General features: G+C 32.5%; 2 protein-coding genes and 1 long non-coding RNA gene across 4 annotated transcripts in view; 1 reads left to right on the forward strand and 2 right to left on the reverse strand.

The window, feature by feature from the left end:
• The window catches only part of LOC117118369 (ruvB-like 1), a 17,689-nt gene extending 10,790 nt beyond the window's left edge, over window positions 1-6,899 (reverse strand). Inside the window, exon 1 of the mRNA XM_033262949.1 lies at window positions 6,657-6,899. Within this exon, the coding sequence (XP_033118840.1) occupies window positions 6,657-6,797 (141 nt within the window). The 5' untranslated portion in view covers window positions 6,798-6,899. The remainder of the gene's footprint in view (window positions 1-6,656) is intronic.
• LOC117118384 (branched-chain-amino-acid aminotransferase-like protein 2) lies at window positions 2,371-3,498 on the reverse strand. Its single transcript, XM_033262969.1, has one exon. The coding sequence runs from the start codon at window positions 3,423-3,425 to the stop codon at window positions 2,610-2,612; it is 816 nt and encodes a 271-aa protein (XP_033118860.1). The 5' UTR covers window positions 3,426-3,498; the 3' UTR covers window positions 2,371-2,609.
• A 331-nt stretch (window positions 6,900-7,230) lies between the features above and the next one.
• Window positions 7,231-11,295, forward strand: LOC117118395. Of its 2 annotated transcripts, none has more exons than XR_004447037.1 (3): window positions 7,231-7,368; window positions 9,235-9,380; window positions 11,213-11,295. It is a non-coding gene; the product is annotated as an uncharacterized LOC117118395 (long non-coding RNA). The 2 variants fall into 2 exon arrangements; XR_004447036.1 differs by lacking the exon at window positions 7,231-7,368 and adding an exon at window positions 7,746-8,027.
• Window positions 11,296-12,329: the final 1,034 nt, after the last annotated feature.

Consider the following 12,329-nt stretch of genomic DNA (forward strand, 5'->3'; position numbering starts at 1 on the left):
TCTCGCAAAATTCGCAAAAGTTTCTTGCACATTAATGTTTCTGGTTTTACAGTATTCTGCCAAATGTTTGACCAGTGTGATTTGGGCGCACGCACACACACACACACATGCGCCAAGGATTGCCAATAATGAATATATCACTGTCCTACTGTATGAGTAGGTGACAAGACAAACATACACACATGATGCTTCAAACAAACTAAATCTCATTATGGCTTAGGAGTGGAGTTGTTTCGGTAGTGAGAACAATTCTGCAACACCAAGAGGAATTGATCCCAGGACGCTTGGATAGCACTAAGCTATTCAACTCCACTCCAAGTAGTAAACAGTCATAAAAAAGCTGCTAGGTTTTCTTGAAACTTTGATTTTGTTTCAATAATTAATGGCTGTCTCTTATACACATCTAGATGTACTTTAACAGTCTAGGTCATGCTGATTGGTTGATACAGTACATGTAAAATGAATGATTTCATGACTGAAAATAATGGGCTGTACAAGTTAAGTTGTAAATAATTGGGATTTTGAGGGAAACCACCTTCCTGCCGCTTACAAAATCTACTCGCGCTATCAAATGACCTTGTCGCACTGAGCGCGACAAAGTTGAATTCCTTGTCGCACCTTAAAAAATCAGGTCGCAAATGCGACCAAATAACGAATGTAGGTAAGAATGGCCCCGGAAAAAATGGCCCCAGAAAAATGGCCCCGGTAAAAATGGCCCCATATGACAGGTAGGTAAAAATGGCTCCAATGAAAAATTCGGTAATAGAAATGATATATATTTTTTTTAATCTTCAAATATTTAAATACTGTAAAAAGCAAGAATTGAATCAAGAAATAAAAAATGGCCCTCAATTATAAAATTCAAGAAAAAAAATTAATAATAAATAAATAAATAAATGCTGTAAAATACCCTGTAGCAAAAATTTAATTAATAAATCAACATAAAGAATATGCATATTTGAGAACTAAAATAAATTAGTTTTTGTTACAATACTGTAACTTACAAAGCAACTTTAAAAAAAAAGTAACATTGCATGCGTTAAAAAAGATGTTGTTAAATTAGTATTAGAAACTTTTTAGTAGGAATACATCTATACAGTACAGTAAAATGTACGATAGTCAGCGAGTTCGTCAAACAAGGTATAAAAAAAAGTCTCGCCTTGGGTAGCATCTTTTTAAAGAAAATCATTACTTTCATTAAAAAAAAAACACAAGTTACTGATTGATTAAATAATTCTATTTTAAATAAGAAATGATTATGCACAGTAAAGGTAACATAGGACAACACTTAAAAGATCATTATATTAGTGCTACTGAAACTGTTAATTATTTCAAGGTTTTATCGAAGTGCAAATCCAAGTTTGATTACTTAATTAAAGAAATGCTTTGGATCAAAGAACTGAAACCTACACTTAACCCTTAATTTCAAGCCCTGTTTATATATATATGCTATCATCAGCATCTCATTTCCAAATTTTTTGTTTGATGTCGGATAAGGCAAGACAAACAGCTTGTTGTTACAATATTTACTAAACTGAGATTAAGGGCTTTGTATTGCCATCTCTTGCAAATAGAGACCTGGGCATTTCTAAAGTGGTCCAGGGGAAAAAAATATGACACATTAGCGGATTGGTTAACATATTTTGGAATCTACTATATCACAGTGACTATAATATGTAGAAAACATATATATGCAGGCCACTGCAGAGAGAAACAGCGCGAAGAGGAACATGTGCACATACTCTTGGAAGCAACGCTTCCATTACACTGTTAAATCTAGCTATTCACCACGTGTTCGAAAGAACAGCAAATTTTAAGTTACGCTCCTGCTGCCATTCACTGAATACGTGATGGGCTGATATTGAAACCAGTTATGCTATGCTGAGCAGCAGTACGATGCGATAGGCTAAAATATGCCTAGTTTGGGTGACTTGTCCTAGATACCAAAGTAGGCCTAGAAACCAGAGTAGGCCAAAATATATAAAAACGAGAGTATCAATGATGCAATAGCCCACTTGACAATAGCAACAAATTTGGGGGAAAAACATTAAAATACCGCTTAGTTAGCCTTTTGGAACATACCGTATATTTGGTATCTTCCCCCAGATACACCCAGTTCATTAAATTCCTTCAAAAATTTGATTTCATTTTAAACTGTTTCTTTTTGCTTCTTGTGTATATTAATTTTCACATTCTTTAAATAATAATAATAATTTCTTTAAATATGTTTCATATTCTGACCATGCTTTTAACTGTTAAATATACTTTAAAGATGTACCGTACTGTCCCTTGAAAATGACCAAAATCATAAAAACAACTTTTAAATTAACTTTAATTATTAACAAATTATTAACTTGAGCATAGAAATTATTAAATTAAAAGAATGTGTTCCCTGATTTTTTTAACTGGATAATTATAATAAAGATAATAAAACACTTCCAGTGACTGGAAGTGTTTCTATCAAAAATGATTTTTATGATTTTTTTTTTTCAGATTGCTTCTTCTGGGTTCTAAACACGATGAAGTTTGTCCGTTTAACAATTATAGAGATTTTATTATACATTAAAGTACACAAGCCGGCTCTACCATACTGGAAATTGATACCGAAATCAAATTGTTATTCTTTCATCATACAGTAATTTATAATACGGTTCACTGATTTCCACAAGTTGTCTGATGTCTGCTGGTAGCATTGTATCTTCTTGAGTATAATTGGTCTTTCTTTTGGATTTTCCAAATCCATTGCTATTGAAAGCGTTCTTATACCAACCCTGCCACCACGTAACATATTTTAAAAAGGTGCTACATTGCCAATCCACATTCCATATACTACACGGTTCCCATGACAACATCGATGCTCGAAACGGTATGCCAGTTGATTGACAATAAATTTTCATCATTACTTCAGGATCTTGCAAGAAGTCATCAACATCAATAACGAGGGTAGGTTTCTTGAGATCATCTGTGATGTGCATATAAAGCTTCCACAGGTCCACGAAATATAATTCAAGTGTCGGTTGATACTTTTGCATTTCATCACCAAAGAAAGGGCTCTTAATCTTATAATGGTTACGTAGTGACATGAATACCTTTGTTGGATTCCGGATTAAAAAAGTGTGAATATAACCGTCCGGAATCTTTTCAAACTTCCCTTGCAATGCGTAAGCAAAATCCTTTGCAAAAAGTACCCTCTTGCCTGGCATTTCCTGTTGAAGTAAGGCTTTCACATAGTCATACGTATGGTAGGGAGCAAAGCTAAATAGGTTCGTTTGATTCCCTTTAGGTCCATAGAAATATGCAGCTTTAAAGTTCTCGTGAAAAACCACAGAATCATCGAGTGTATTAATTGAGCGCGTAAACGCAGTAGCCATGCATCGAGGTGCCGTCCAGAGAAGAACGCGTGTTTGGGTTGATTCAGTAGCCATGATACAGTATGGCAACTGTAAGCAACAGTATCATTTCAAACACACATGACGACGTGTACCTAAAAATGTGACCTGGGTGGAGTTTCATGCAAATATATATCCTACTAAAAATAAATCGTGCCTGGGTCCAATATCGATCCGCCTGTATAAACATTACCTGCCAAATATAGTGCGCATACGCCAAAAATTTGTCAGGCATATTATTAGTAATGTATAACTCGTATTTATTCAATATATTATACATGTATTCTGAAACGTTTTATTCATGCTTATTAGTGCTTAAGCAACCAATGGCACCTTGAATACTGCCATGTTGTATGGGGACGTACAAATCAAATACAAAGTAAAACGCTCTGCAAAGCCCTAAGATAAAAGACACAGTGTCTACAAATTTCCTAAAAAATGACATTTTTTTGGAAAAATATGCATATACATTACTTTAATTTTCATAAACCAGTCATTTTTGGGGGATTTGGAGGGAAACCACCAGCTTCCTGCCGCTTACAAAATCTACTCACGCTATCTAATGACCTTGTCGCACTGAGCGTGACAAAGTTGAAATCCTTGTCGCACCTTAAAAAATCAGACCAAACAACCCTTAATTTCAAGCCCTGTAAATATCGTTATTATTACCATATACTATTAATATTGTTAAAATAAATATTACTATTAATATTGTTGTTGTTATCACCTTTACTATCGTTATTATGGCTAATTAGTATTATTAAAGTAAATATTTGAAAAGGACCGACATGTCACTGGTGATTCACGTCATTGGATGGATGCATCCTTGTCACTGACGGGTTTCAAACATAGCCCCAATGGTCGAACAAATATGAAGGACTGAAGTCTGTCACTCAACAATACCAGGGTGCAGGTCAACTCGGCCACAAGTCAACTCGGCCACAGTCAACTGGGCCACAAGTCAACTCGGCCACAAATCAACTCGGCCACAAAAAGTTCGGCTACAGCCAACTCGGCCACAAGTCAACTCAGCCAAAAATCAACTCGGCCACAAATCAACTCGGCCACAAGTCAACTCGGCCACAATTTATTTATAATTAAAATCAAATGTAAATCTCAGTTTTTCCATCCTTTTCAATATATTGAAATAAAGTACACAGTATATTTTAGTAAAACAGGACCACCACACTACCAAAAGAGATTTGAATGCTATGAATTAAAAAGTTATTAATTAATGTGTTCGTCTTCTGTTTGCTCACAACATTCTACTTTAAAAATAATATTAAACAAAAATAACGACAATAAATTAGTAATATTTACTTTAATAATACTAATAGTCATCATGACGATAATAAAGGTGATAACAACAACAACATTAATATTAATATTTATTTTAACAAATAGTAATAAATTAAAGATAATGTTTATTTTTATAATAATAGTAATACTAACTAGTAATAATAATAATGATACTTATAATACTAGTCCTACTTAGTAATAATAAGGTATATCGATAATAAAGGTGACAACAACAACAATAATATTATAATAATAATAATATGAGAAAAATACAAATAAAACACCAATAAACAATAACTTTTTAAATTACTATTATTAAGATAATAATATTAGACTAATAAATATTAATAATAATAATAATAATAAATCAAAAATTATTTATTATTTATATATGGTAATAATAATAATAATAATAATAATAATAATAATAATAATAATAATATCAGCAAAAATTTGATCAATATATAATGTTAATGCTAAGACTAATAAATAACATTAAAACTAACGGTAATAAAACAACAATAATAACAACATTGACAACAATAATAACAGCAATAATAACAATAAGTATAGTAATACTCCTTCAAAGTGTAGTAAATGACTTGTGGCCAAGTTGACTTGTGGCAGAGTTGATTTGTGGCCGAGTTGACTTGTGGCCGAGTTGACTGCAGCCGAACTTTTTGTGGTCGAGTTGATTTGTGGCCTAGTTGACTTGTGGCCTAGTTGACTTGTGGCCGATTTGACTGTGGCCGAGTTGACTTGTGGCCGAGTTGACCTGCTTCCCTTCCAACTTAAACGACTTGACTTGGGGCCGAGTTGACATGGGGTCGAGTTGACGGTAGCCGATCATTTTGGTCGCGCTTCGTTTCTGGCGCGGTTTATTTCGAACAAATATATGGAGCGCCGAAGGAGTTGCGAAAACGAAAAATTTAGTATGCCTAGGCCCTATATATTTTAGTTCGTGAATCGGTTTATCATAGGCCTAAGTATTATTGTTTTGCTATCTTTCCACTAACAAAATATCTTTCTGCTATATTCTCTTTCTTCCATTTACGGTGATATATTCATGATTGCAACATGATCTTGTAATTGAAACAATGGAATTTAGTATGTGCTTCATGCTATTCTTTTTGTTGGGTTTTCATATACTATACTTTAATAAATGGTCAATAAAATGTATCTTTGATTTTAATTGAATTGAATATTGTTCCCATCTGAAATCTATTTCATAATTTAGTTAAAACAATAATCATTCAATATTTAAACTGATCATTTTATACAATAAATATATTTATTTTTCTTGCAGCTTCCAGAGTTTGGATAAAAAATACCAAGAGAATTGAAGGAAACACGAAGAAATAAATGAATAATATGTACATTATCATTCACTTGAAATCTTGAATACCCCTGCGCAGTTCTTTTATAAACATGATCAGCAGCCAGCGCAGACTATTCAAAATTACTGGTTTCATGAAGTAGGTGAACACACGTGAAGTGGTGAACTGCGCTTCAGCGTACGTGTTTGTACCTTGAAATAGCTAGTCGTCTATTTTAGCATCTGACCTACTTCTGTCTTTGCAATAATTTAACAAAAATGGAAATAGAACAAACAAGAAATCACAAACCTTGTGTCATCTTCACCTTAAGAGTACCATGGCAATAAATATGTGGAAACGTTTCTTTCCACAATTATACTCCACTTATGCAACTAAAGAAAGAGGCTAGCAGAGTTGACCTGCTTCCGATTAGCTACATTAAATACTAGGCCTAGAGGCCTACTTAAGGCTAAGCTGCCTAGGCAAGTAGTCTTAGTCTAGCGTTTCTCGCAAAAACAGCTTGTCTACCCTAGTTCAGGCTAAGCCTATCCTAGTCAAAGCCTATGGCTTAGGCCTAGGCCCCTATTCTAACTAGGCCTAGGCCTAGCTAGAGCAGACACAAGTAAGTAGAGAGCCGAGAAATTGTTTTTACCTCGCGGGCCATTTCTTGGCCAACCAGTCCTGCGGCTGTTGGAATAGCTATGCCATTTTCATCTAACCCTAGTCCTTTTACATGACTGTGTGAGGCAATTCTTTGAGTTTTTGTGGTACTTTTTACTTCTTCAATCTTCATTTTCAGTAATTATTAGCAATTAAGTATTAAAATCCGATCGTCAAAATTTAAACAGATCACACATGCGAGCGTAAAATGGTGGTTCAGGCTCATAGTAGTTTATGAAACTTAATTTGCAATTTTTGCCTTTAAAAGTTAAGTAAACACTCATATCTATTACAAATACTATTTTTATTCAAAATATAATTTATTACTTGATTTGAGATTTTTTGTATCCTATTATATTAAATATTTGACAACTTATTATATAAAATTGTTTGAGAATGTTATGTATGGCAATGCATTTAATTAAACTTATTGTGATTGGACGATACACCAACCTAACAGTGGAACTGTCCAATGGACATACACATTTTATAGAAGTTGATGCTCGCGTTCCCTGGTAACTGAATGCATGAGAGAAAATCAGTGTAAAGTTTATTGATCAAGAATTTCAGGCAAGTTACTTCGTTTTTATTTGCATCAATTGTTTTAAATTGAAAACATTACAATTATTTAAATTGATAATTCTCTATTGGAAGATAGTTTGTCGACGTTCAAGTTAAGGTTAATGTAGGCCGGCTGTTTTTTGGTAATATAACGTTTATTTTGTGAGAAAGTTCAGCAGCAGATGGAGCACTCTAGGGGCCTAGCCTAGGGCGGCCCTAGGTGGGCCTAGCCTAGCCTAGGGCGGCCCTAGGTAGGCCTAGCCTAGACTAGGGGAGCACCTGACTATCTATCATCAACCCTGTTCAAGCAAAGTCACACAGACGGAAGCGTAGCCATGGGGCCTGGGATAGGCCATATCTAGGAATGTGATGTGTTCATTATTTCTGACCTAGGCCTAGGTTTATTTTTAGGCCTAGGGGGCCTACAGTCAAAGTCATTTCGCCAGGTCCTGGATAAACAAACAAAATCTAATTGCTTATAAATTGCAAAGTACAAGAGTCCTAAAAAAAAAAAAAAAAAAAAACTAGGCCTAGGCCTAAATTGCAATGGAATCCTAGAAAGAAAACATCAACTCTACTAAAAGGCACATTGAAAGCAGGACAAGAATGCAAATTATGGGAATTCACATGATGAAGACCATCCCCGTCACAGGAATTCACATGAAGACTGTTATTTTCAACTATTACTGTTTGTATAGGAAGGAGGCCAAAATTGAAAACGAAGTTGATGAATATAATCAAGGCCTATATTAACGCCGTGGCTAGAGATACGGTACCGTATCGGAACTTCCGATTGCTAAAGGTACAGTAAATAAATGATATTACGTCATGATTAGCCAATAGAAACGTCAAAACGTCATTCAGTGCACTGCTGCTGGAGTGTGTTTTAGCAACGATCGAAGAAGAAATTTTGTTCGTTCGCGGGTGTAGTTGACAAGCTGTGATTAATATTCTGTAGACCGAGGCCCTATACAATTAAAAAGGATAGCAGTTTGCTAGATTTGGCGACATCAAGCGAGAATAAACTATTTTTATTATTATTTCTATTATTATTATCAATAGACAATATCATCGTTATTAATATTAGAGAACAAATCTCTCAATAATTTTCTCCTTCATGTTTAACCTTTTTACTTACCCTATTGGTTGCCTAACCTAAGTCTCTTGTCTTTTTTTCTATTTAGGCCTATATTGCTGATGATAATGTTTTTTCTTGTAACCACCTTACCTTTTTAAAGTTGTCTAAATGTATGAAACTTGTCTATTTGTATTCCTACCTTGCTATTTTTTTTTTTTTTTTTTTTTCTTTTTCATCCTACAGACTGTACATTCTTTAATTTTTTACTTGAAGTGAAATATAAAGTGATTATTATTTGAACGTGGTAAAATACATGGAATAATAAAAGCTAAAATTTGCATTATTGGCGAATCATTTAATTTTATGACAAAAATGTTTATATTGGACTGAAAAAAATTTGTTTTTTTTTGGCTTTTCAATATTGTTGTTGTCATTTTACTACTTTTGTATTTGCTAGTGTTATTACAGGTAGATTATTATTATTATTATTATTGTTGTTGCATTTTATAAAGCTAATCCAGATTGTTTTTTTACATTCGGCCTTATATTGTGTATGTACTGTATGTTATAATTTTGATGTAAATTGTAAATATGTAATGGTTCTTCACTAGTAATTTGATTTATATTTTTCTGTTATATTTATATATTTTTCTACGTTTTGGATATATTTTTCTATTTTGTAATACAAGCATATTTAGCTCTCAGTTATTGCTGTGTATTATATTTTATACCGTAATAAATAATTAAATAAAAAATTATTATTATTATTATTATTATTATTATTATTATTATTATTATTGTTATTATTCTTATTAATTATTATTATTGTTATTAATTATTATTAATTCTATAGTTATTGATTGTTTATTGTTGATGTTGTTTTTATTATTAATACTGTTATTATTATAAGCCTGCTTTTACCTCTCTTTAGATAGAATAATGAGTGAAGGCCAAGATAGTAAAGATGATGAGACACATAAACAAAGGGCCATTGCTCCTGTGGCCCCAAAAGTGTTCCTGCAAGAGGAGGGTCAAGTTGAAGTGTCCGCAAGTCCTGCCTTCCAGTGTCTTGATGAGGTATCTTATTTACTATATTCGTAGTCAATCAATATTAAAATCAATTTTTAAAATCAAACTTTAATACTCTCATACAACAAAATTAAACATTAATTTATCCAGTGTTTAACAAGTCAATATTTACCCATCTTCCTTTAGTAAATAAAAATGGTTTGAGAGAAACTAGTAAATTGTACTTACAAGGTGTTACATGATAATACACAACAATAATTTAATCGGCGCCCTTCTAAAATAATAATAATAATAATAATAATAATAATAATATTACTATCTATATTAATAATAATATTATTAATAGAATTAATATTAATAATATTATTAATTTAATCACTTATTAGGCGCCCTTTTCAAAAGAGACCACAGTGCTTTACACGCAGCTATCGATAAAATAAAAGGTTAAGTAAATTTATTAAAATTCAGGTTTAAAGAGCAATGGAATATCATAAAATATTGTACTTCAAATACGCCTTTGTCCTACAAACCATGTTATACTTGTTTTACTACCTCATACGGTATTTGTTCTTGCGTAGTATATTTTTCTCTGCCTGTATTGTACATGCACAAAAGTATATGTAGACAATAGTATCAATTTCTGAGTGCAACTGACTAATAAAATTTTTATGATGATAATATTTAACTGCACAGTATTTTCCAATTTCTTATTTCAATAATAATTAACCGTTTGTTTTCATTATTTAGTTAATATTTAAATAGAAGACTATGAAATGAAATGTCAATATCATTACCTCATTATTTATTAAAACAAATGCTATTCTTTGCAAAAATGTATTATAATAAATTAACAAAAGACTGATGACCTTCTGGATTGAATGTATTTATTACTTGGCAAAAAATTGAGATTTAATTTGTGATTCTTCTTATAGTCAGGTTTATTAATAATACATTTTAAACACTAAAATATTTTTTTTTTTGCCAGTAATTTATAAAATATTATTGATCTTCTCAACAATAAAAAAAGGAAACATGTTTTGTGTACGAGTATAGAGCGTGGTAACTTGAAGCTAATTATACTTTTTATTTCAGTTGAGAATTGCTTTTTCAATACACAGTTTTCACCTCCAATTTGAAATTTGAAGTTGTCTCGTGGGTTAGTTCTCCATGAATTAGAAGATTAACTTTGTGTTTAAATAAGGTTGAGGATTTTTATTTGGTTCTTTGAAAAGTGGTTTTGAATTTGAGGGATCTTGAATTGTCAGGGTACATACCGTACTTTAGTAATGGCTCTGTTCACATGTACTCATGGTATTGTTTTATAAAAAGGTGCACACTTAGTTTTTTGTCATTTTCGTTCACCATTTTATTATTTTTTTTTTTATCAGCTTAAAAAATTTGTAAATTATGAAATAAAAGGGTTTTCCTTGTGGATAATAAAAACATGTAGGCTATTTGGCTTGATATTTTAAAAGGTGCACACTTAGTTTTTTGTCGTTTTCCATCATATTTCACCATTTTATTTTAATTTTTTTTCAGCAGCTGAAAAATTTGTAAATTATGAAATAGAATTGTTTGCCTTGTGGATAATAAAAACCAGCTGTAAAGTGGCGAGGCCTGAAAAAAGGAATGTTTGCGCCTCCAACTAAAAAAATTGTCTCGATAAATTCCAGCACCAAATGTTATCTGTAAATTATGTAGCTCAACAGTTTATTTTTTAAATTTTTTTTTCTCCCAAATTATGTCTCCTGTAAACTCATGATGCCTTTGACCACCGATCGCGCGCACTTTTCCCAGCCCTGAAAATGACTTTAAAAAAATTTGTGATCCTTGCAATTTAAAAAAATGAAAACTAAACTGTTTCTTCTAATTTTATTTAGCTTTTTCAACAAGGGAAGCTAACAGGAACCAAGGTGGCACAACTGAAGGCAAGGTACACAGAGCTCCACAGACGGCTTGCCTCGTAAGTTTAGACTATTAGATTTTAAATATTGATCAAAGTATGCAATTCATAGTGTGTTCTTAATTGATTGATTGAATTTATTTTAATGGTTATACACAGTATATAAAAATAAAATTCATTGCTAATAATTATTTTTCAAAGAATTAATACAATACTGTATATGATACGATACCGAACCTTGAATTGAAGACCTGGCTGCTTCTGTCTTCTTTGCCAACTTTGGACGGCTTCTTTTCGAGATGGTCTTATTTTCGAGGCTACTTTTGCAAAATAAAGGGGGGGGGGCTGCTTTTCAAAATGAATGCTGTAAATTTTGGGAATTACTACTATAAAATACAACAATTAATAGGGCCACTTTAACATCAATCTGTCATAGAGTGTTAACCGGCATTAAATCACAACTACTGTATAAAACATTATATACTTAATATATTTATAATTCATTTTATTTTCTTTTTTTTAAATTCATGTACAGTGTATGTACTGTACTATCTTCAATGGGCTTCTTTTCAAGGCTACCTTTGCAAACTAAAGTGGGGACTTCAATTTAAGATTTGCTTTTTCTTGAGGAGATGAAGCCAATTGAGCTAATCTATTCGAGATTTTAAATTTTTATTTTCCATTAAAGTAAATTCTTTCAAAAATATTTTTCATTAAAAAAGTAAATAGAAAATAAAAAGAACGTAAGTGGGACATTACTCCACTAAGGTCTTATTGGCCCCCATACCCCCTGCACTAACTGACTATGCACCTAAAGTAGGGATGTTAATCCACTATGGTCCTAATGACCTGCATACACATACACTAACGGACTATGAATCCTGGACAAGGATGTTAATCCACTAAAGTCGTAGTGACCTGCATACCTTTGTCCTTACCTAACTATGTATCCTGGGGTATAGGGACATTAATTGTACTAAGGTCCTAGTGACCTGCATAGCCCTCTGCTTTTATCTAAATAATATGTATCCTATGTCAGGGTTCTCACCACGCCTTGTCGGCGGAGGTCGGGCCCGCCCAGCACTCAACATTTC

Source organism: Anneissia japonica, unplaced genomic scaffold (genome assembly GCF_011630105.1).
Source record: "Anneissia japonica isolate Jap-2015-1 unplaced genomic scaffold, ASM1163010v1 scaffold287601_len214881_cov132, whole genome shotgun sequence".
NCBI classification, from domain to species: Eukaryota; Metazoa; Echinodermata; class Crinoidea; order Comatulida; family Comatulidae; genus Anneissia; species Anneissia japonica.

Coding starts and splice junctions, on each gene's coding strand:
- LOC117118384 (XM_033262969.1), bottom strand. CDS start 3,425: ATGGCTACTGAATCAACCCAAACACGCGTTCTTCTCTGGACGGCACCT.